Source organism: Lingula anatina, chromosome 7, assembly GCF_051362555.1.
Source record: "Lingula anatina isolate TDL-2025a chromosome 7, LinAna3.0, whole genome shotgun sequence".
Taxonomy (NCBI): domain Eukaryota; kingdom Metazoa; phylum Brachiopoda; class Lingulata; order Lingulida; family Lingulidae; genus Lingula; species Lingula anatina.
Genome location: NC_141773.1, coordinates 21,691,457 through 21,718,009, shown reverse-complemented (window position 1 = coordinate 21,718,009; position 26,553 = coordinate 21,691,457). Strand labels below are relative to the sequence as shown.

The window sequence follows — 26,553 nt, the reverse complement described above, 5'->3', positions numbered from 1 at the left end:
TTCAAAAAAGTAATGCAGGACTAAAATACAGCCTGGGTTGGAAAAGTAGTCTAATTGGCTTCTTTTTCTGGAAGTTATACATTTTCAAAGTGTGAACTTGAACTCCCATGGGCCTGAAGCCTTATGCTTGTTACACGTTTTACTTACATTGGTATTACCTGTTGAGCATAATTAAAATTTGATGTTGAATTTGCAGTTTAACATAATGTACTTTTGCATCAGAATTGACAGTAGCTATTTTGTGCATAGTTATTTCCTGCTTTTTGTCTGTACATTTGACAGCTTTGCTGCCTTGTTCAGCATATATACAGCACCGATAACACCATAAATGGAAAAACATTTTACCTTTTGGCTTGAAACTTACAGAACTGATGAATATTCATAATACGCAGGTCAAGTTAGAAAATCAGCATGATCGGGTCACTTTTAGGGAATTTATGCTGTTTTTTCACTTTTTTCAGCATATTTGCAGCACCGATAACACGATAAGTGGAAAACCATTTTACCTTTTGGCTTGAAACTTACAGAACTGGTGAATATTCCTAATACGCAGGTCAAGTTCGAAAATCAGCATGATCGGGTCATTTTTAGGGAAGTTACTCTGTTTTTTCACTTTTCTCAGCATATATGCAACACCGATAACACGATAAGTGAAATAACATTTTACTTTTTGGCTTAAAACTAACAGAACTGATGGATATTCATAATACGCAGGTCAAGTTCGAAAATCAGCATGATCGGGCCTTTATTTGAGAAGTTATGCTGTTTTTTCACATTTCCTCAGATTCAATTCTTAGGCATGTTAACAGTTTCATTATTTAATTAATAAGATATTAAAAGTGTTTGTTTGACATTTCCTGCATCTTTATAACATTGTTAGTTGATTTTGTAAAAATGATGGTAAACTTGTTATCGTGTATTGTGTAATAAAGTATCAAAAATGGTAATAAACTCATCATTGCAGTTTGTCAGATTCAATTATCCACTATGTTCAGAATCTCAGAATGGAGGAAATTGGACATTAAACACTGTTTTATTGATATTTTTCCCATCTCATCAATTTTCTTAGTTGGTCATATAAAAATGGCAACAAACTGTTTATTTTGTTTTATGTTAAAAAAATGTTAAAAATGGAAATAAACCCATTTCAGAACAGTGCTGTCTTGTTTACATTTTGGCATTTTTAAGATGTGACTTTGAAGTTTCATGAGCCTGCAGACCTTTGCTAATCACATTTTCTGAATATCCATGATACAAATATTTTAAGATTAAAAATTGATGGTCATTATGCTGTTAAACATTATGTAATATTGCATCAAAATTTGAAGAAACCCCTATTTTGGGCACTGCTCCCATGATGACCTATTAAGAAAAACCATGTCACTTACTGTTTTCAAACTTACAGGAAAGAAACATGGGGCTAAAATACAGCTTCAGTAGGCAATGCAGTCTGTTTGGTAATTTTTTCTGGCAGTTAAACAGTTTTTTGTGAAAATTTAATTTTTCACATATTGGCATTTTCAAGGTGTGACTTTGAAGTTCCATGAGCCTGCAGACCTTTGCTAGTCATGTTTTCTGAATGTTCATGTGACTTATATTCCATTATTAAAAATTGATGGTCATTATGCTGTTAAACATTATGTAATATTGCATCAAAATTTGAAGAAACCCCTATTTTGGGCACTGCTCTTATAATGACCATTTAGCAAAAATCATGTCAATTACTGTTCTCAAACTTACAGGCAAGAAACATGGGTCTTAAATACAGCTTCAGTTGGCAATGCAGTCTTTTTGGTAATTTTTTCTGGCAGTTAAACAGTTTTTGGTGAAAATTTAATTTTTCACTTATTGGCATTTTCAAGGTGTGACTTTGAAGTTCCATGATCCTGAAGACCTTTGCTTGTCACGTTTTCTGAATGTCCATGTTACTAATATTCTATTGTTAAAAATTGATGGTCATTATGCTGTTAAGCATTATGTAATATTGCATCAAAATAGAAGAAAACACAATTTTTGGTGCTGCTGCTATGATGAGCATTATGGGAAAACCGTGTTATGACTGTCAAACCTTTAAAAAAGAAACATGGGACTAAAATGCAGAATGAGTTAGAAAAGCAGTCTAATTGGCTTCTTTTTCTGGAAGTTATACATTTGAGTGAAATATTCATTATCTTTTTGGCATATTCATTGTGGGACTCGGAGCTCCCATGGACATGAAGCCGAATGGTAATCAAATTTTCTACATGTCCATGCTTTTTATTGTCAATAATCAAAAATTGGTGATAATTATTCTACAGTTTATTATGTAATGTTACATCAAAATTGACAACAATATTTTTGCATTGCTACTGCAAACATTATGAAAAGAAAACTGTGTTACTTATTATTATTTTTAACTTACAAGTATGATTTTTAGGATTGGCATGCAGTTCAAATTAGAAAGCCAGGTCAATTGGGTTATCATTTATTATTGAATTTATGCAATTTTGTGTGAAATTTTCATTTTTCTCATTCTGGCACTTTCTTAGTATAAACTTGAACTCTGATGGGCCTGAAGCCTTATGCTTTTACTTTCGTCGTTGTTACCTGTTGTGCATAATTAAAATTTGATGTTGACTGTGCAGTAAAACATACTGTATTATTGCATCAGAATTGGTAGTCTCCTATTTTGTACATTATTGTTTTGTGCTTTACTTAAGATGTGACTTATGGGCCTGAAAGACCTTTGAGAGGGTCAGTCTGTTAATATCCCTTGGGTATCACTTAGCTAATTTCTGAGTTATAAAGTCATTTGCCTAATTGATAGGCCATTAAAGGAGATGACATAAAGCACACTTGTTGATATTTCCTTGTAAACTCCCAAAAGTTAAGCTCTCTGCTAGATTAATAATAAGGAAGCAGTGATAATTATGCAGGTTATTATATATATATATATATATATATATATATATATATATATATATATATATATATATATATAATCAAAGATTAAAAGTTTGAATAGCAGCTTCATTGAAATTATATTTACCTCAGGCTCTGCCTAGGAGGTTATATTTTCACCCCTGTTTGTCTGTCATCAACATAACTCAAAAAGTTATGGACCGATTTTGCTGAAATTTTCAGGAACTGTCAGAATTGGGCCAAAGAGGACAATGATTAGTTTTTAGTGGTGGTCTGGCTCAATTATCAATCAATAATCAACAATAATCAATTGCTGTCTTGGCAGAGGTCTGCACTCTCGGTGGTTTTCTAGTTTTGTTATGTTTTCCTTTACAATTTTTTCTCAAACACATGCATTTGTGACTTATAACTCTCATCCGCTCGAGGCTCTGCACATTTTCTGTATTTCCACATAAGCAGTTGTATTGTTTTTTATGTCTTTAAACATCATATAAAATTATTTTATGCACTGTCATCATTTTTCAAATATTGAGACTTTCATCATGTGACTTTGCTCTCTCATGGTCCTGAAACTGTAATCTTATTGAAGGGGTGGATTGAGACCATCTTCCGGGTCTTCTGGAAGACAGGTTATTAAGTTTATATTGACTGGTATCTATTTTTTTCTGTTGGAAGACCATCAAAATGGAGGATGGATCAACATAGATACTTTGGAATACTGTCAGAAAATATCTCAGGGTCCGCTCCTGTTATTGACCATGTTACCTGTTGTGCATGATTAAAATTCAGTGTTGACTGACAGTGCTATTATAAGCATTATTTATTATTGCATCAAAATTGACAAAATGACCTTTTTTATTTATATCTTTATTTTCTGTTTTTTGTCTGTACATTTGACAGCTTTGCTGCCTTGTTTTCTGTTGGAAGACCATCAAAATGGAGGATGGATCAACATAGATACTTTGGAATACTGTCAGAAAATATCTCAGGGTCCGCTCCTGTTATTGACCATGTTACCTGTTGTGCATGATTAAAATTCAGTGTTGACTGACAGTGCTATTATAAGCATTATTTATTATTGCATCAAAATTGACAAAATGACCTTTTTTTTGCATCTTTATTTTCTGTTTTTTGTCTGTACATTTGACAGCTTTGCTGCCTTGTTTCAGCATATGTACAGCACTGATAACACCATAAATGGAAAACCATTTTACCTTTTGGCTTGAAACTTACCGAACAGATGAATATTCATAATACGCAGGTCAAGTTTGAAAATCAGCATGATTGGGTCATTTTTACTGAATTTAGGCTATTTTTTCACTTTTTTTCAGCATTTTTGCAACACCGATAACACAATAAATGAAAAGCTGTTTTACCCTTTGGCTTGAAACTTACAGAACTGATAAATATTCATAATACACAGGTCGAGTTTGAAAATCAGCATGATTGGACCACTTTTATGGAAGATAAGCTGTTTTTTTCATTTTTTTCAGCATATATGCAACACTGATAACATGATAAGTGAAAAACAGATAGGCCAATTGTCATAATACTCATAGGAGTGGCCAATCTTACTAAAACGAAGGTTGAGTTGGAAAATCAGCATAATCGGTCCATTATTTTAGAAGTTATGCTGTTTTTTCACATTTCCTCACATTCAATTCTTAGGCATGTTAACAGTCTCATTATTTAACTAATAAGATACGTAAAAGTGTTTGATATTTCCTGCATCTTTACAACATTGTTAGTTGATTTTGTAAAAATGATAGTAAACCTGTTATCGTGTATTGTGTAATAAAGTGTCAAAAATGGAAATAAACACATATCATTGCAGTTTGTCAGGTTCAATCATCCACTATGTTCAGAATCTCATAATGGAGGAAATTGGACATATAACACTGTCTTATTGATATTTTCCCATCTCATCAATTTTCTTAGTTGGTCATATAAAAATGGCAGTAAACTGTTTATTTTGTTTTATGTTTAAAAAGTCTTAAAAATGGTAATAAACCCATTTCAGAACAGTGCTGTCTTTTTTCAGCATTTATGTAGCACCGATAACACGATAAGTAAAATACCATTTTACTTTTTTGGCATTTTGAACTTTGAACTTCCATGGTCTTGAAGACCTTCCCATATTACATTTTCTGAATATCCATGATACTTTTGTTTTTTTTTTATAAAAAATTGATGGTCATTATGCTGTTAAGTATTGTGTTATATTGCATGAAAGTTGAAGAAACCTGTATTTTGGACACTGCTGCCAGGATAGCGATTAAGGGAAAACCATGTTACTTATGATACTCAAATTTACTGAAAAGTTTCATAAGACTGAAGTGCAGCTTGTGTTGGAAAACCAGTGTGATTGTTTTCTGTTTTGGAAGCAATGCAGTTCTATAGAGTGAACTGTGGTGCTATAAATGTATATGGCAGTATATTAATTCAGGGTCACAAACTAATTTGCTTAATTAATTTTCAAGTGGCCATTAAATGAGATTACATAAAACACACGTTCATAAAGTAATTTGCTTAATAATTTTTCAAGTGGCCATTAAATGAGATTACATGTACATAAAACACACGAAGAGATTTCATTCTAAAGTCCCCTGGGTATATCTTTCTTAACTGTGTCACATAATTAGGAATCAATGATTATTGTGCAGGTAAATGTTAGTCATGTTAGTAATTAGACAGCTAGATTTAAAGTTTGAATAGCAGCTTTATTGGAATTTTTTGTTTTGTTTTATTTTACATTTTCTTTTAATTATTTTTCAAACACTAGCATCTTCAAGATATCACTTTCAACTCCCATCCACCAGAAGCACTGTGCATTTTCTGTTTTTCCACATAAGGCGTTGTGTTGGTTTTTATGTCTAATTATATTATTTTATGCACTTTTTTCACATATTGGGATTTTCAGTATGTGAATTTTGAACTCTCACATATGGTCCTGAAACTGTAATCTTATTGACCATGTTATTCTGTTGTACATTTTGTGAAATTTTATCTTTCACATACTGGAATTTTCATTGTGGGACTTAAAACTCCCAAGGACATGTAACATTTAACTTTTATTGATACTACCTGTTGTGCAATATTTGCAACTTGACTGTTCTTTTTGGCAAATAATTAATTTTCTTTCTAAAAAGTGTTTTTTTTTTTTTATAATCTCTTAAGATATTATTACAAAGTATAGCCATCTATGGATGTCACATGGTCTGATGAAAAGTTCAGATATTGGTATTACCTGTTGAGCATAATTAAAATTTAATGTTGAATTTGCAGTTCAACATAATGTACTTTTGCATCAGAATTGACAGTAGCCTATTTTGTGCATAGTTATTTCCTGTTTTTTGTCTGTACATTTGACAGCTTTGCTGCCTTGTTTTTTTTTTTTTATTTATTTTATTTTTTTTTTAGGAATTTTCCCTGTGATGGATTTTTTCCCCTATAATATTCAAGCTATGTTTTAAGCAATGACATTCTGCTTGCTGTGAAATAGGTTTTTGATTGTCTTCTAAGCAGTAATGTTAAAAAGCAACACTTTGTGTGTTAGAGCTGTTTTCCTTTCTCTTTGTACATATCCAGATCCCCCAAGCAATGTGAGTATCACACCAAGTCCTCCATTACCATGGTTGGCGACAGGACAGAACCCAACCACCAATGCCCAGCTGACATGTTCAGCTACTGGTGGATATCCAACACCAACGTTGTCATGGCAACGTAACTCTGTGTCTGTACCAGGGTCAGCTACGTACACTTTCCAGTCTGTAGACATCAGTGAAAACCAAGTGGAATACAAGTGCCTGGCTTCAAATGAATACACTACAACAAAGGGGGTTACTGTTCAGGAAGCTCTACAGCTTGACGTTCAGTGTAAGTTTGCAGTGTCAAGTTTTCCCTGAGTTTGTTGCCATATCAGGGTCTGAACTGCCATAGGGAAGTACAGTATAGTGTATGCAAATATATTGTAACTAATTTGATTTAAATTAAATTTGTAAGTTATTTCTACTTTCCTAACCAACTTCGTTTTGGTTTCCTGTTATTTAATTGTACATGTATGTATTTCATGTATTTTATTAAAATGTCTTCAAAAATTATGAGTCTCAGCTTTTTCTCATTTATGCATAAGAATGTGCATTGTATAATTGTTTTCATATTCTACATTTCCATAGACCACCCTATAGTTCAGGTCAGTGTCTCTCCCAGCAGTACCAGGAAGGTCAACGAGTCTGTCACTTTAATATGTACAGCATACGGCAACCCAACTGTCACTTCCTATAGATGGCAGAAAGGTAGCTGGACAACAAGACAAGCCAACCATACTATACAACAACTGACCAAGGATGATACAGGACAGTATACCTGTACAGTAACAGCCAACTCAGCGAGGCATGGGGATCTTATATCTACAAGGGAAGTTACTCTAACTGTACAATGTAAGTCCAGTTCTGGGGAAAATGCATGTTTATAGATGCAGCAAAACAATATGGAAATATATTACAAGATTAACATGTGCAAGCTTACCACTCCAATTGCCTTGTATAGATCTTTGATAAAAAATACCTGTAGTTCCTTTCACATACCCATCTTAATAATGTGTTGATTTTGATTTCTGCAGCCCAAACATCACAATAACTTATAAGTTATGATTTTTTCACATGGAGAAAAATAATGCTAACAAATGTAATCTTGCACTTTTGGTAATATATAGACTGATTTATCATTACAATATTGCCTTGTTGTAGATCTCACAGTGACATTCCCTGTTGTCCCAGAGCAGACTGAAGGTGACAGCCTGTCTATGACGTGTACAGCACAAGGAGAACCTGGTGGAAACAACATACGATATCAGAAGTGGATGTTTCAGCCAACAGGAGGAGGTTCAGTTACAGACCGTGGCAATACCAGCGACAGATTGGTGATAACTCGTATACAATACGCAGATGCCGGTGTTTACACGTGTACTGCAACCAACGGAGTGTTCACAAAAGCCGCTTCAAGAAGTGTAATAGTTAGATGTAAGTTTAATCTGCATATGTGCTGGATTATAGAACACCATAGAATGAAACATAATAATGGAGATCATGGCAGGGTCAAGGATGGCATGTTTTAGAATGGGACACTTGTTTCATATGAGATATTTTTGTGTGTGCAAACATATTGTCCAAAAATGAATCCTAAAAGGATATTTTTGGTTAGATATATTGCACTTCTGTTGTCTTCTCTCTCTTTTTCCAAATATTTAAATAAAAAGTAGCAAAATATATTTTCCAGACTCCCCAAAAGAAGGCCCAAATAACAGAACTCAACGCAGAGTAAGTGGTGATATTGGGGAAACAAAGGCCTTAAGTGTCCATGTCATCGCTTACCCCAAGCCAACTTCATTCACTTGGAAGAAAGGACAACAACTGGTCAACATTACATCACAGGACCAAGATTTCTCATCCTCATTGCCAATACTGATAGATGAGAGTAGCTATGGAAACTACACATGTGAAGTTACTAATGGGGTGAAGGACCCACTTCTTGTTCATTTTACACTGGAACGTTTAGGTAAGAGGAAAATTTAGCTTCAACATCTTACCACCCAAGTCCCTTTTTATCTCACGCTCACAGTGTCTGTGCATTTTTCAGCTGCAGTTTTTTTTTTTTTTTTTTTTTTTTTTTATAAATGTACTTCTTGTACCAATGTGGTTGATTTTGCATGACCCTTTGAATTAAATATTTTTATTTACAAGTGAAGAAGCTTAAATGTTGTGAACACAGTATTTGTGTCATGGAATACTGAAAAATAATGTAACCTTATTTTATGTCAATACCCAGAAGGAGAAGGATGTATAAGTGAGATATAAATTTTCTGTACTATCCCGCAAGAAAATGCAGTAGTATCGAAGTAGCAAAGAAGCATTAACGCAGTAGTGGTGTGGAGCATATTTGCAGTAGAAATGCAGTATGGTCTACTGCAATTCTACTTCAAAAATTACATAGGGTTGTACAGAGGAGGAGCATTAATGCAGTAGATTAGCAGCATGATAGAAGCATGTTTCAAATATGCTAATTAGCTCCCACATCGAAGCAGATTTGAAGCATGTTTGCAGTATGATTGCAGTAGTCTACTGCGCTGGAGTATCTACTTCGTTTTCGTGCGGGATGTGTCTGCATATATTCAGATCACTGTCTGTCTGTGTCATCACAGTGATTGTGGCCATTCTGTTATTCCTAAACCGCTTTAATTTTATCTACTTTGACTTAACTGAGTGACTTTGTTAAAATGTCAAATTTCTTTTGAATATCAGCATGACCTGATAGCCTGTGTCATTGTTGTCACATATTGTATGTGTATTCTGATCACTATGTCTGTCCATGCTGTCCATGTCCATCACATCTGTAACCCACCCTAACTAAACAAACTGCAGAACCATTTGTTTTAATTTACTAAATTATTAATTTTAATCATGTTTGTTATGTCCAACAATTGAGGTAGATCATATCTGCCTCTCACATTATGAGTTACAACTCAAGCTATACAAGTTAAATGGAAGTTTGCTGATGATTTACTTACTAGTACACTATAATATTGCCAGCTAGTATTAAATGAATTGTTGTGTTCAGTTGATAACAAATTTATTTTGACCAGTTTCTGTGAGAAATGAAATTCACAGATTTTTTTACATTAATTTTATTAAAAGGAAAGCCAGACACTCCATTAGACTTCCGAAACATTTCGTCATCAGCAATATCTGTCAACGTATCATGGAGGGCAGGTAATAATGGAGGACGTAGACAGGTGTTTACTCTTCAGTACAAGGAGGCCACTTCTGCACAGTGGCTGAGCATTTGGAACATTCCAGATCCTGGGTTTAGGCAAATGAAACAATACAAAATTACTGGATTGAAGGCTGACATCACTTACAATGTCCGAGTACGAGCTGAGAATGAAATCGATGATACCAGTAGGAATGCCAGTGCATTTACAGATATATTGGACATCAAGACAAAAGGTTTGTACACATAAATAATCTCCAAGTCATGCTCACAATATAGTCACACACAGATATATAATTGTTCTTAATTCCTAAAATAAATGTGCTGCATATTCCCAGCATACAATTTCGTTTTCCAGCTGTGTACATTGTAGAAATAAATAACTTACCAAACATACTACAATGTACACAATCTTGCATATTTAAAATATTGCTCTGTATAAGTTTGAAATTTGCACAGTGTCCGTTAATAATATATGACTTTAAAGATAAAAAGCAGAAATACAAATTCAGTTACTGACTGCTGAGAACATTTATCCTAGACATGATATATATATGTCCCTGAATATCGATTTCTAAATAATTGCAAATTAAAGAAAATAAATTCCGTTATGGTTTTATCTCTTAATTTGTTAACCTATATATGTATAGGGTATTTTAATAACTATATATTTATACTGTCCATTTCAGCCTTGCCAGTTTTGTCAGAGGACCAACTTCAGGTTTCCATTTCTAATGGGATAGCTACTATTACGTGGAGCATAGTGTCAGGAGAGGATGACATTACTAGTTTTAAAGTTGTATATTGCCTGAAGCATACAAATGACTGTTCCATACATGATATCCCGTTTTCTAATGCTACATCAGCTGAGATAACATTACCAGATGACAGGGAGTATGAATTTGCTCTGCAGATATTTCAGGGTGATGCTTTGGTGGTGAAAAAACAGGTTAAGAGAAGAAGTAAGTGTTATCTTTGTATTTCTTTATCTATTTTTTTTTTTCATATTCTTCCAGTTTTTTTTAAATGTTAGTAAAAGTTCTAATAGGCACAATCTGCCAGTCATATGTTTGGATTTTATGTGCACCTTGTATTATTAATATTTATTTACTTATTTTATTTAGTAATTAATTTATTTATTTTTGCAGCCCCACTACCAACATCAGACTCTCTGCCTATTATCATAGGAGTAGTGGTACCTGTCCTTCTTATTGCAGCAGTCATTGCTGTTCTCTTCTTCTTGAGAAGAAGAACGACAACGAGCAAGAAAAAAGGTAAAACTTACAAATATGTTTATATATTTGTAAATAGTTATGATGCATAAGTATGACTGGTCCGACTTTAGAAGTACTAGGTAACAACTTAAAAGTTTTTACTCAAATATGAAAATGAATGAGAAATTGCACTTTGTTTCTAGGTCCTGACATGGAAATGGCTGGACAGAGGTGAGGATTTTTATTTTGACATCCATCTTAAAATTAAAATGATTTTGTTTGCTTTGTTACTTGCACATTTTGTATTATTATTATTATTATTATTATTATTATTATTATACCTGAAATAAGTTGTATAGCTGTAAATGTTACATAATTATATTTCCTTATACTACGACACTGACTTAAAACTAAGGAAAATGCTTGCCATCTGCTGCTTTTATGGCAAATGTAGCAAAAAAAATGTACAAGGGCATGTTCCTTAGACCAATTAACTTGGCTCTTCTACAGCTCGTTGGTTGTTGGCAATGATTACATGGGCTCAAATGGTGGTATATCTAACCCAGCATTAGAGGGCGGGGAAGTGGAAGATATTAATCCTTACGCCGAGTCTCCTCACCCCTCAGCTGAAAATGGCCGCCCGCTCATAGCTGCTAAGCCAGCTATTGCTGCTAAACCAGCTAAAACTGCGGGTAAGTGAATTTTTTTCTTGGCCTAGTGTTGATGCTTATTTTGGGTTATGTTGCCAGGGAATATCGACGCGTGGATGACAACGGCAGCGGGAGTGACATTGTGACATCTGATTCACCCTACGCCATTACACACAGTGCTACAGAAAACCAGGGAGGAGGTTTGTTAAATTTTGTTGTTTTCCTCTGACTGTATGGATTATATCAATAGGTTCTCATTTTGCATGCCCTAATATTTGTGGAAGTTTTGCTTTTAGTTTTTAGAAATTGTGCTACAGGTTGTGAAAGAGTGGTGGCTTTTGAATGGCATTGAAAATGTTGTACTTTGCTTTTGAAGGATATTAATACTAGTTAGCATAGAAAGGGTTTGAATTTAAAAGGAATACCTTCCTTTTGCTTTTTATTTGGCCCATCTAAGGCTGCAGTTAAATCCTGAAATTTCTTATAATTTTGATTTGTCAGTCCATTTTGTGTGCTAAAAGGTTTAATTCAAGGTGCTTGCATAAGATACAAAGGGTTAACTTCTTTCCATTCTCTGAAAGTGGAACACATGTGTGGTACATATACTGCACTGCGTATGCAGTAGTGAATATAATAACTTGTATTTTTACTTTTCACTGCATTAACTATTCTAAGAGTATTTTCACTGTGGGCAGTAAAGGGTTAATGCTGGAAGTTCACTGCCAGGCATTGCATTATAAGCATTTATTGATAATACAGGAAAAATGTTTGTTTTTATCATTGGAACCTATAGTCATTGAAGTGAATGGATGATATATTATATCTGCAATATGTTATAAAAGGTTTTTAAAAAATAAATCAGAAGTACGAATTATTTAAAATTTATAGCATGCATTTTGTCCATGCTTTGGGGTGTTAAAGAGAGTTGTTTATTTATCAACACAAAAGCTTCACACTTTGTAATCTTGCTGCTGGAAGGGTATTACTCTAGCATCATTTTAAGCTGCCACCCTTTCCTCGAATCAGTGGGGCATGTTTTGGATACATGTAATTTTTTAAAAATCTCTGCTCCTTTTATTTTTCAGATATTAAATGTGATTTTTTTCTTTACACTATTGGTGCATGCTTTTAGTTTTTCTTTTTATGTTGCTTGCATTATACAATTTAATCAGTGATAACTGAGATTGACTCAGACAGCTTTATACTAGACTTTTAAAAGTTATCTTTGATTTTGTTAATATGGCTAAATTTGTAATTTATGTACTTTGAATGTTTGAGTTTTGTTGTGTAATGAGGACAAATTTTGCCATTTAATATTCAATGAAAGACCACAGATGTGTTTTGATTTTTTTTTTTTCAAACTCTTGATAATATCTCAACATAGTACTTGAAATAATTAGAATATAAAACTAACCATGGTCTCTCATTGTATATCTAGGGGCAGCTGGAGTGGAAGGGCTGTATGCCCAGCCAGACAAGAAGAAAAAACAGGAAAAAAGAGGTACGTAAGATGTATATTAGTAGTACTCCTAAGAACAGTTTGATTGGATACTTGAGAAATATGGATTTTAGAGGTCTGAGGATTAATGAAAAGTGTTTTTCCATTTTAAAAAAAATTGATGAGATTGGGTAAACTCAGCATTTATTAATTTTTTTATTGATTGAAGAGTTTATATTTAAAAAGAGCACCACTGGGATCCAAAGTAGTATTTGTTATCATTTCTACAAGGACTTTGTTTTTGAACTTGGGGATGTTTCACTCATTTTGACCTCATCTGCTTTGTCTGGGACTTAATAAGATGAAAATCAATCCCTCACATGTAGCGCCAACCTTAAATTGTGTTTTTCACTACCAACCATTTATTGAAAATATTTACTTTTAGTCTTATGTCTAAGTCTTATTTAATTATTAGAAAGGTTTTCAGATGTTTTATATATCGAAAGAAAGATTATCTGATACCCCTAGGTGAAATTGGTGAAAAAAATACCAAACTTACTGAACAGGTCATATATTCGGGCCATTGCCAATATGTTACAGATCATCTTTCTTTCATTACTTTTATTGTACACGATAAGAAAATAACTTTATCAATTTTTGCATTTCAAAATAAAGGCAGATTCAATTTTGATTATTTTCTTCTCTTATTATTTAAGACCGCTTTCGATTTTACTAACTGTTAGCATGAATGTTGTCTATGATGTCAATCTTGGTACTGTTCTTGGACTAATTTCTATCATTTCTAGCCTCTAACTTGCCAGTTGAACCTCCTCTCGATGCTTTGTATGCTAGACCAGATAAATCTAAGAAAGAGGAGGGGAAAGAAGGTGAAGGTTTCTTCTAACAGCTCTGTACTAGCATATACATGTAGTGTCCACAACTTGTGGATAACTTTCCATGGAGAAGTTCTCTAGACAGTAGTAGAGATAATTGTAAAATAAAGAAAAAACTACTTTGTTATAGTTAATTGCTTTAGGGACCATTCCCACAGATATTTAGATCGATCAATCTCCCAGGGGAGACTCACTAAATTCCTATCAAACTAACTGGCTTAAACGTCTGTCATGCCTAGTAAAGCTGTTAAGGGGTAATTATCTTTACCTCTAGCTGATTCGGTAGGCGTGACAGACATTTAAGCCTCTTGAGCTGATAGCAATTTAGCATGAACCCCCAGGGAGTTAGGTCGATCCAGATGGATCGATCTAAGTATGGGAACCCAGTCTAAATTCCTAATGTTAGGATGATCCACTGCTGTTGATTTCACTGCTTGTTTCCTGAGAATTTCTCAGTATATCCCTTATGGAAATTTCCTAAAGGGTCCATAAGAAAATGGCTCGAAATCCTACAGCGTCCTTTATGACATACTTTTCCTATGGGACATCTGATAAAATGTCGTAGAGTCCCAAAGAGTCCTGTAGGATTCCTATAGAATCCCATGCTGCAGTTCTATAGGACCTCCTGTGGGAATTTTTCATATGGGATAGTAGCCAACCAATCTGATGCTTTCTTAGTTTACTGTAGCAACAAAGTTGTTGTACCTGTTGCTTTGAAAAACTCATCAGCAATTCAATAATATAAAAACAACTTTATGTGAAGTGTTATTGGCTCATCTTTTTGCAATTTTTTAAAGACAATTGTCCTTTGCGATATTTCTAAAAAAAAAAAAATGGAAATTTACCCAAAATTTTTCAGCTGGGCAGTGACAAGCAATTTTTTTTTTTTTTAATTTTCTAAGGCAAAATTACATTTTTTAATTATAATGTGTTTGGCAAAATGATGATGTGCTACAGGAACTGTATTTTTGACTTGTACTAGCTTGTTATAAAATAGTTTGGGTGCTTTGATTCAGTTTGTTATGTATGATAATATATTTATATAACATTGTGTTACCTGCTTTGTGGAGGAAATACTCTTCCTACAAATATTACATGAGTATAATGAGTTTTCATGATGCTTATGATTTTCGGGAATTTATTTTTTATCTGCTGTTTTCTTGCTTTGTGTTTGCATGGTTATAAATGTGTTTTTGAAAGGTTCCTTTGCTTCATTCCTGCTGCTTAGTCATGTGTGTGATTAAAACATGCTTTTCACTTAACTTTCTGGTTACAAAACAGCCTTGTAGTGATTTGATAACTCATTTCTGTGTGACACATTTTTTTTTTTTAATAAAAAAACACCTTCCCTGTGAAATAAACCTCTAAAATGAATTGAAAAATGTATCTTAATTATTTTTTCTTGAATTTATTTATTTAAAATACCCTTTTACCCTTTTTTTCCAACCTGAAAACAAAGTCATAAACTTGAAATTGCTTCTTTAAGACTTGCAGACATTATTTAATGGAAGAGGGAAGTTGTCATGGTATTTGCCTTTTGTTAGCTTTCCATTGTTTATAGCTGTAGTGATTTATGAGAAGAATAGTAAAGTTTTCATCTCAGCTGTGACTGACTCTGTCATTTTGTCCTCTTAGGGGCTGAGGCTGCAGCTTATGTGCCTGAAGCAGGAAACAAGGGTATGGGTCTTAAAAATTTAGAGAGCATTTAATTGTCATACTTTGTTATTCTCATTAGTTATTCTAATTAAGGGAAAAGGTTTTTTTTTTTTAATCTGTGTTGCAGATTGCATTAGAATAAGAAAGGGGACTAAAAATTTAGTCAGACAAGAAGAGTTTTTAGGGGCCCTTTATAACTTTTAATTTTAAAAAGATTGGAAAGAAAAAATGTGTCATTGGTACAAACATTTGCAGTATGTCTGGATGAAGTACAACACAGAAAACATCTTTAATATCTATTCTTTGAAGATGGAAGTGCATGGTACATTGTCTTACTTGTATGCTAGTCCTTATAATTTGCACTATGTAAGTATTTTTAATAAACAATAATATATATATTTTTACTTGCATATGCCGTAATTTTACTATGCTATGTGTGGGGACGCATGTGCAGCTTCGCTACTGATATAACTGATATATAAAGATGAAGTTTCTCTCTCCCCCTCCCTCCCCCCCCCCCCCCCCCCCCAAAAAAAAAAAAAAAAAAAAAAAAAGGCTCCAAGTTCTTAAACCTTTCTCTTACTCTGCAGAACAAGACCCTGGTGCATTGTATGCCAAACCTGAAAAGAAGAAAAAGAAGAAAGGAAAGGGTAAACATAGCTTAACATCAATTTTTTTTTTTCTTATGAACACATTTTCTTTTCATTTTCATTTTTTTAATTTTTATTTATTTTATGTGTTAATTTGTATGGATTTTTGAAATATGTTACTGTAAGTAAGCAAGCATAGGTTATTGCTCATATTGCAAATTTTAATTAAAATATAGCTTGGTCATACCTTTGTAATCATGTATTATTATTATTATTATTATTATTATTATTATTATTATTATTATCCTTTTGTTATTCAGAAAAGGATGAAGAACTGACTACCCTATATGCCCAGCCTGATAAAGGCAAGAAGAAGAAAAAGAAATGTAGGTTTGAATTGGATGATGATTTCATATTTTTTACATATTATTTAAAATGAAATTATGAGAATTGATGGGAGGATTATAATCAACTTGAGACGAAAGTATGTGCATTGGTTGTGAAGTAAGGTCTTTAGATTAAGTCAGTGTTTATGCTCATATTGATGACATGGAAGTTGAGATTTTGTTATGCCAGCATTCTTTGCAAAGGGTTAACCAGGTTAATCATAAAATCCCAGCTGCCCATGCTTATTTTTTTTTTACACTAGATGGCTACAAAATGATTTTTTATTTTCAATATACGAAGTATACATTTTTTACTGTTATATTTTCCAAATAATAAAATAAAAACAAAGTGAAAACAGGTACTTCGGAAGATTAAGAAATAGAAGAGATACAGCAATAGAAATAACCCAAACTCATTATTATTATTATTATTATTATTATTATTATTATTATTATTATTATTATTCCCTCCAGCTGAAGCCAAGCCAGCCTATGATGAGGATGAGAACCCATACCAGAATGTGGAGAACAAGAACGACCCTGGGGAGAACCCCTATGCCAATGTGGAGAGTGGAGGACAGGTGGTGGAGGAAAAGGTGGAGGATCCCAAAGATAGCGCTAAGGTATATAGAAATAATTAGCTTAAAAGACAGGTGTTTGTTTCAGGGGAGTGTATCTTGTTCAAGCATTTTTTCTTAATCGTTGTTATTATTATATGGTGAATTTTGTTTGCAAATTCCTGATCCAAAAACACCTGTTTCTAATTGCTTTAATTACCCCCCACCTCCATTTATTTGTTTCTTTATTTTGTTTATTCATTGTATCATTTCTTAGATAAGTTCATTTATTTATTACGTATTGTCTCTAGTAATATTATAATTTTGTCACAAAGAGATATGATATTGTGACATGATAACTATAGATGAAGGAACAAAGCCCCATCTTTTGTTGAAATGTTATCTTTGCACAGTGATATTATTGGTAATTGTGTCTACAGTAATCTTTATAAAAAAAAATCTTGAGGATACATACATGTATGTAAGGGAAATGAGACTTGATACCAGTCCTGTTTTTGTTTCAGTTTTTTTTTTAAGTCATTTGATAATAATTTTCTTTTCCTCTTTGTTGCCTCAATACCATGCTTATCAGCACAAACAAAGTTCCTTTTCCTTTCTGTCTCTTTAGCGTGGGAAAGTTAATTCTATGTTTTAGGCTCTTAAAAGATTAAAAAGTTTAATAAGATGTAGATGCGTGACTGTTAAAGTAGTCATTAGACTAAGTTTAATTTTCAGTAAGTGGTGACACATTTTGTGAAAAATTGATTTGGTTTATGTGCTTTTTTTTACAGATATGCTTTCCTATAGGTTTTTAAACTGTAGCTGTGGTCCTTTATACTTAATGACTTGATGCCCGTCACTGTAACTTTGAGTCCTACTAGTATGTTTTCATTATAGAAAAGTCACAAAAAATGCTCTAATTTTTTTTTCATAACTTGGACTTTGAGTTTACTCAAAGTACCTACTCAGGAAGTGTTTCATATTCATTTTGTTCTTGGTAAAGATGAGTCATCCATTAATCAATAACCTACCTTTCAATTGAACCAGGAAGTAAAGTTACTGTACTAACTGTATGCATCCACGACTGGAAACAAAAACTCATAGATGCCTACATGATGGCATTACCAGTGTGCCTACATGGAGTCTCGACCACTTAGATACTCAAAACATAACGGTTACAGAAATTTTATGTAGATTGCTAGCAACGCCCAGCAATCGATGGGTGAGTCACGTTGAACAGCGCATGCTTATCATAAAATGTCAAAAAAAATTTTGAGGATGCAGTTATACAGGGATTCTTTCAATCTGCCTATGCAACTGTAGTGCAGTAATGCCTCTAAAAATGAAAAATATATTTTGCATTAATTATAATTCAAAATGTTTTGAATTTTTAAAAGAAATTTAAGAAGAATCGTCGTTTCTTTTCTTTTCTCAACATAAAAGGCTTTTGAGGTGACCTAATGTGGTTACTATGTTATTTTAGAGCCTGAGTTAAGCAAGATGAAAAGAGTCGATAAAAATCAAACATTGCACCATAACATCTATTGTTAGTAAGAATTTTGGCAACAGGGTAATGTGACTTTTTAAATGTAGTCAATGTAGCTAGTGCCTGTGCACCTGTTTATAGTTATAAAGTAGGGCCAGCTATCTGCCCACTTTTTTTTTTTTTTTTCATAAACAAGAAAATGAATTAAACCAAAGAAGAAGTATGAGAACATATTTAGATTTTCTTTACAAGTGACAAGAAAAATAACTCACTTTGTTTCTTTTGATTGGTATATAAAATAATATAATAATAGCAAAGATTGTTCAGTCATTTATCAGCTATTTTTACAAAGCAGCACAACCACAGCAAGAAATTCTTCTCTTTAGAAATATTTTTTCTTCTTTTGTCACCTACTGTCCTGGAAAATTGGGTTAAAAGCTTACTGTAAATTCTGGGAATTCTGACTCATCTAGCTTAAAGTCATACATTATTAATCCTCTTCAATCAAAAGCATCATACAGGTATCTGTGGTGTATAATTTCATTTATATGAATTCAGCCCTTAATTTGCTAGTAATCTGTTTAACAGACTGGGATCCCCCATTATGTATTACACATGTATCAGATTTCAATTCTGTTCTGATTCTGTCCTTCCTTGGTTCATAAGAAATTAGGGTAAAGGTGTCAACCAGGATAGTAGGTACTATAGGGAAGAATTGGAGAGAGAGAGAGAGACTTCCTTTTGTCTGGAAAAGGCTTACTCGTTATCAAAATTTGATCTGGGTTTTACTTCATTGGTCATTTTTGGTTAACTAAAAGAGTAAATTGGTGCAATTGTTTGAGAAAAAGAACCCCACTTTAAAATTGCTGTCATCAGAGACCCCAAGCTGTGTAGAGGCCATAGCAAGGAGGCCGTGTACACAGTTCTTACACTGTGCTGTATTTAGCTCAATTCAGGAGCAGCTGATAAATGATACACTGATAAATTGCTGTACATATGACTGATAATGTGGACATATTAGTAAATATAGCCACATCATAGTGATATGACTGCTGAAGCTAGTTATTGGACAGACCAAAATGTAAAATGTGATTTCTGATTGTAGTAAATGAAAAATAACGGGGAAGTATTTGTTGAAGGTTTTGTTGGGGAGATTCTGCATTGATACTTAGACAGACTTTTCCTTCTATAATTTATAATTTTATTATTTTAATTGCTAGCATGCCTCATCATTTTAATTCAATCCTATTTCAAAGAAATAACCAAAATTATGCTAGCCAGTTGGTAACTGATCTAAATTCCATAGTTCAGTTTATAAGAGCGCCACAAATTTTTATGTCAGATTCTTCCCATGTGAAGTAGAATACTTTGGTAACCTGCCTATAACCTGAGATAAGAAGTGCAATAAAGTACATATAGTCTATCAAATTGAAAACAGGTTAAGTCACACCAGAGAATTATATCCGATATAATTCCCTGGCTACACAAATGTGGGCAGATTTCCAACACCAAACTAGGGGAGACACCTATTGGCAGACAATGGCACTAATTTATCAATAGTGCCCTCTTGTAAGTGCAGAAAATTCAACTATGTGTCATTGCAACCTTATCAGTGTTTGGATAACAACATTCACCAGTGCTGTCACACAAATACAGATTAAGGGCTGTATTGTCTAGCCCAGTGCCATGTGACAAGGCTAATTGAACACAGTTGCTGATTATCTATTCAGTGGCCCCATTACTTACAAGTGGACCTTGACCTGGATTTTCATGTGCAACCAGGTGTTTGGATTAAACCAGGAAGGTTAAAAAGGTTAACTGGTAACCTTATCCTTCCCAAACTGTAAACACTCAAGGCAATCTGGAAGATTAATCAAGTTGTGTATGCTACTGCATTCCTTTTTGCACTTTAATCCACATATATCTGAAGACCTGAAGTATTTCTAAATTGTCTCATGTCATTGCTATGTAACTGATAGCTCTCATGGTTATGTACTTCATTTATCAACCTGTGTCCCCAGTGGGGTGACAGTCCATGTCCTCAAGAGATGAGCCTGCCCTAATTGGGTTCATCTTAAACCTAGATTCCTTGAAAAATTTGAGGCATGTACATGTAAATAGGAGCTTGATTGCAATATTCCCCACATGGTTATGCTTTTATGACCTCTTCTGTTGCAGTTGGTTGCTGAGGGGCTGGTGGGGGGGGGGGGGGGATAGGTTTAACTAAGTGGTATCACTCCAGGAGGTACTTTATGTAATTAAGCTAGTTTTAAGTTACACCTGATGAGAACATAATTGTGAGACCACCTCCTGATGAGACTTTTCTTATTCTTATGATGAATCAAAGTTCATATTGATTTTGTAATCAGCCAAGATTTTCCCACAAAATCCAAGAATTCTTAAATTCTGACAGAGGCTAAAGCAGACATGGTACCCCTTTCCCCTCCTTCCCTCCCTCTCTCCTTCCCCACAGCCAATAAAGCATTTGTTCCCACAATACTTGTTACAGCCCAGGCACATGTTAGTGTTTTCTTGTTGATATTTTAAGTAGCTCATTATGACTAACAAAGAACATAGGTGATACTTAGGATATGAACTAAAACAGAATTAATCATCTGACCTTTTTCAAAATGCCATAGAAGCTTTTTTTAAGTGTTACTATTGATTCATTCCTGTACTGGATATGATGTATATATATTGTCTGGTGTATAAGCTTCTTTCATTTATTTATTTATATTTCTTTATAAAAAGTTTGGACACAGTACTGCAAAACTGGCTGGTATGGAGCTCACTTTGCTTTAGAATTAAAATGAGACAGCAATTCTTTTTATTTTTTTTTATTTCTATTTTTTACTCTCTCTTAGTTGTTAACATGTTAATATGCTTGGGTTTGCCCATTTCAGATTTAAGAACCTTTTTAGCTGATCTAGCCTCCACTAGACCACCCCTCACCCCCACCCCACCCCCACCCCCCCAATCACCCCTCCATCCAGTTCTCATATTTGTTCTTCCAGCTAGGTAGGTGTCTGTTGAACAGTCCTCAGAATACAGCATCTCTGCTTACCTCAATTATACAAATGTACTAATGTCTGGCTATGAGAACCAGACAGTATTGATTTTTGTTGGGCTGTTTTTTGTGAAACAGTGTGATTTTTTTTTCTTGTAGGTTTCATGGTATTAAATAAATCGATGCTTGTGTCTGGATCCAGCTAGGCAAATACAAAGAGCGACTCCTGCATTTTTACATCCTTTTTACCCTAATCACTTTCAATGATTTTTTTCTCCCTGCAAGAAAAATATCCATGACATTTGCTGTACTGAGAGTGCGCAATTGGAAAAGTGATTTGCTTTGTCATTGTTGGCTTTTTTATGATGATGATGCCAGACCTGTATCACAGAAGGTTTTTTTTACACGTATTTTTGAAATATACTGTATTAACCTATGGAAAATATTTTCATCGTATGTAAAAACTATTGAAAATGTGCTGCATTTTCACAAATAGATAATATGATATGTTTGTAACCCCATATCGAATTACAACCACTCCCCCCCCCCCCCCCCCACACACACACACACACAGACAGACACACATTAGGTTTATACTAATCCTAACCAGGCATTTTTAATCTACCTCATCAATTGTTAATCAGATGTCTCCACTTTTTTCCCCAGAATATCGGCCCAGATGGGACAGTCTATGCAGACCTAACTTTTACCAAGCCAAAGGGAAAGAATCAGAAAGATGAAATCATCCGCACGGAGGAAGCCACGGAATATGCCACCATTGACTTTAAAAGAAAAGCACCACCCACTTGATTGCAATCCACATCTTGATTACACTCCTCCTCTCTATGCAGGAACATGGCTGCCTATTTCTACTTATTGCTACTAAATGTTTATAAGGGCAGTTCATGTTGTAAAATAGGGAAGGAATATGTGTTGACTCTCTTTCTACTAATGGTGCCATAATTTTTGAATACAATCTTTTTTGCAAGAGTGCAGTAAATGATAGCATGTCTTATTTTTATACAGTAGTCTGTTGCTGTCATGTGATTTTTAATTGATGAGACATCAGATCACAACATTCCATTTTGATTCAGCATTCAGTAAATATATGAAATTTTGAATACTTATAATTAAGTTCCATACAGTTAATGTACATTTATGCAATGTTAAGGTCACAAATTATTGCAGAATTTTGAGTGTTGGTGTTGTCTTCCCATTCCAGTGGAGTGCCACCTACAGTTTTCAGTGTAGTTCATGCTTTGTGATATTACCAAAGACTTAGTGCATCAAATATACAGCAAACAGATCTTTGAATCCAACTATTCCATAACAGTGTATGTGAAAAACGGTTTCTGGGTAGATTTAATTTCCTGGTAATTGGTATGATATATTGGTAATGGCCACTGTGGGGCGAAAAAAAGTGACAATCTTTATAAAGAAGGCAATAATATTGTAAATATTTAACCATATTATCTGTTGCATTCAACATTTTACTGTTATTTGAAGCTGGAGAAAATTACAGACATGGCTTGTTTGAAGAATCTATTAGCACATCATTGTTATTGCTTAAACCACCTACAGATTCAATTCATTGTAAGAAAGGAATTTTTACTGTTGAATAATATTAATGCTGTATCCTACACTTTAAATGTGAATAGAATTTATCTTTAAAAAGTTGATGTGTTGAACAGGGCAGCTAGTCCTATGTGTGGTAGGTTTTTCACCCTTTGAACATCAAATGGTGCATTTCATTGTTGCAGTCAGTACTGGTTCACTTGACAACTGCTATATATGTGACAGTAAGCGTGTTCAGAACAAGATGTTCCATGGACTAACAGATCCCCGTCTCAAATATGGTTGACCCTACTTAAAAACAATACAAGGGGCCTTGCAATTAAACCTTGGAGCGAAGATTTAATCTGTTTAATGCCGCATGTGGAGGTGGGGAGACCATCAAGGAATTAGTCTGTGTTGCTTTCAAGTGGTTCGGACATATTTAGTCCGTGGATCGTCTTGTTCTGACTGTGCTCAGTGTCTCCTAAACAGAGCTCCTGTGCTCAACACAGCCAATTATTTGACTAAACTCAGCTGTACAGCAGTAAGTTAACTTGTGGAGAACTTGTAAACTGGAATACAACCCCCAGTATTGTAATTACATGTTAGTTACTTGTCAAGGTGTACCGAACCATGAATCAGTTAAGTAATACCACACCACTGGATGTTATAAGGGTCTTAGGGTAAATCCTGTGTACATTGCTTGAAACTATGCAAAGTTTGTGTTGAAATGTTTCCTGAGTCAGCAGTTGTCTTCCAGAGCTTGATATGAAAGTTTTTGGTCTTATATTAATAGAAACATGCTTATTTTATAAGATGCTGAGTTTGTGAAGTTTTGTCATAAAATCTGCCTGCATGGTGGCCTGTTCCTGATCATTAGACATTGTTATTTATTTATTTATTTATTTATTTATTTATTTATATGACTAATAACTTATTTACTAGACAATGTTAAACAAACATTTTAAATGCCTTACACTTAATGTTTCCAAAGCCTTTGAAAAAAATTAATATAGTACAATGAATTTGTAACCAATTTTACATATTGTAATTTGGCAGGTCTGCTTTGTTACAACTTGTTCGTTAAACTTACATAACTTTTGTCACAACAGTAATGGTTTGAAAACTGAACTGTATTATATTTCTTTATTATTAGTATTATATGTATTGTTTAGTTATAATATTCAAGATAATGCTTTGAAGCTTATAGTTAGTACACAAAAATAGAACTTCTAGAAAAGATATTAATATCCCAGAGAACTGTGTTCATACATTTTGTCTGCCCTTTTGTTTTTTCAAAATTAAACTGGAATTTAACATTGTAATGAGTATTTCTGTGACCTGAGAAAAGCTGAATATTTCTTTGCTGAATGATGTCAGTATGTTTCTTTTTTTTTTTTTTTTTTTTGTTTTCAGTCTACTGTAGTTGTGTAATTTATGTCAGATGATGTGTGGATAAAAAACTTAAGGTGACTTTTGCCAATGAAAACTATCGCAATGAATGAGGTGCACAGGAATCTTCTTCCAGCCGTGGATATTTTGAAGGGGAAAACTTTGTTTATATTAACTAGTATACTTTTATAATGCTGTATTCATGCACATGTGAAGTATTTTTTGATTTCATCTTATATATAAAATTTAAATAATGCACAGGCAAAATGAAAACATTTCCTTTACGAGAATAGATCTTTGTAAAAGTATATTCTTGCTATGTGTTTACTTCTACAAGGAAAGGGCAGGCACAATTTTTGATATATATATATATAAGCCATTTTAGCATCATAATTAAATCATATTTTATGTCTAATCCATACAAAATATGCTATTGATATTTTCATAATCCAATTCACATTTGATGTACTGATTTCAAATTATTATTATTGAATTATGATCATTTTTATTGAGAATTAGGTCTGTTTTGGGCAGTAGTCAACTCAAACTTGGTGGGAAGCTCAAAATAAGCTTCTCTTAAAATGCTTGTATCCCAATATGAGGTGATGTTTTTTCCGAAACTGAGAATTTTGAAGTGATAAATAGTTGCAAACTTTTGCAGAATTAATGTTCTTGAAAACAGTCTTAAGCTTGCCACTGAAGTTTGCTGCTATAGGCATATATAGTGCATTCTAAATAAGACATTCATTCCAGTAGTCTGTATACATACAGTAATATTGTGCATTGTCACAGCGCTTCAGCTTTTTAAAAAGCTAATTCTGCAAGTGCTCATTGCTCTTTATCTGCTGGCAGAGAGACTTTGTTGAAGTACTTGCCCCATCTAAGCTCAACCAAGTGTTTTTGATTATAATAATTTACTTAGCATATACACGTTTATTATTAGTTTTTCTTCCAGTTTATTAAGAATTAGAACTGGGTACGATCACAGGCTTGCCAATAATGCAAGCAGAAAATTAATGAAATCAGTATTAGCAACAGTTCTAGTTCAAGTTATTAATAATATTTTGTATAAAAGGGTGATTAATGCTTATACCTCGTGCAACTCAAGAAATTTTGAAAACTTTTTTCAATTGCTATTTGCTTCGTAATTTTGTATTAGCAATGTGTAATTTTTACAGATGCCATTTGTGTAACTTCTAGAAAAACAGTAAATGATTCTCTATAATTTTTCCACCTGACGTTATTTTCACCATAATTGTGGATAGTACGTCTTTTCTAGTGCTTATCAAAGCATTCCAATCTTACTTGAAATGTAGCAGTGTTATTAATTTGACCAGTACTTTGCTAGTTTTAATTTCGTTTTTTCTGTAAATGTTATAAATTTTATTACAGCTTCTATGTCCTAATTTCTAATTGATTAAAATAAATACAGTAATTTGCAAAATGATTTGTTATATTTTGTTTATGTTCACAAACAGTTGTATGAAATTGAGAATAAAATCAGTCTAGTGAGAAGGGGGAATGAAGGGGTGGAGGGGGGGGGGTAAAAAGCAGGATGGATGGAAGGAGAGGTGGGGATGAAGGATTCCCCTAGAGAACACGAAGTTTTTTTTTTTTTTTTAACGGAAAATTTCACTGTTTTATCAAACTAAGAATTTTTACTACATTTAATGAGAGTTAGAGAGAGGGGGAGTTGAAAGAGAAGCACGCATTTCAGAACTTCGTATGAATAATCAAGAGGGAGCAGAAAATTTGAATGAAAGAAAAAATCATAAAGAAAAGAAAGGGTTTGTTCCTCAGTGTCTCGTATTAGTTAACAGCTTTCTCTCTCCAACAGAATTGACTATAGAGAATATAGATGTAATTACATAGGAACAATATAAATTAAAACTAAAATACGATACGCACATCATTGGGGATGTGATTACAAACTACAGGTAATAAGAAGATAAATATTCTATTTCTCGCTCACATCTGTGGTATCAGAGCAGGATAATAACAACAATGTTTGCCAGACATCTGAGAGAGCTTTCGTGACTAATTCTGTTATTATAAGAGCTC

General features: G+C 33.6%; 1 protein-coding gene across 1 annotated transcript; it reads left to right on the top strand.

The window, feature by feature from the left end:
* The first annotated feature begins 7,414 nt into the window (after positions 1–7,414).
* On the top strand, positions 7,415–25,936 carry LOC106157472 (uncharacterized). Its single transcript, XM_087018099.1, has 15 exons — positions 7,415–7,469; positions 7,650–7,922; positions 8,179–8,457; positions 9,594–9,905; positions 10,359–10,631; positions 10,818–10,943; positions 11,087–11,114; positions 11,394–11,575; positions 12,972–13,034; positions 13,778–13,858; positions 15,500–15,541; positions 16,111–16,170; positions 16,431–16,496; positions 16,971–17,119; positions 22,213–25,936. The coding sequence occupies exons 1-15, from the start codon at positions 7,415–7,417 to the stop codon at positions 22,354–22,356; spliced, it is 2,133 nt and encodes a 710-aa protein (XP_086874225.1). The 3' UTR covers positions 22,357–25,936.
* Positions 25,937–26,553: the final 617 nt, after the last annotated feature.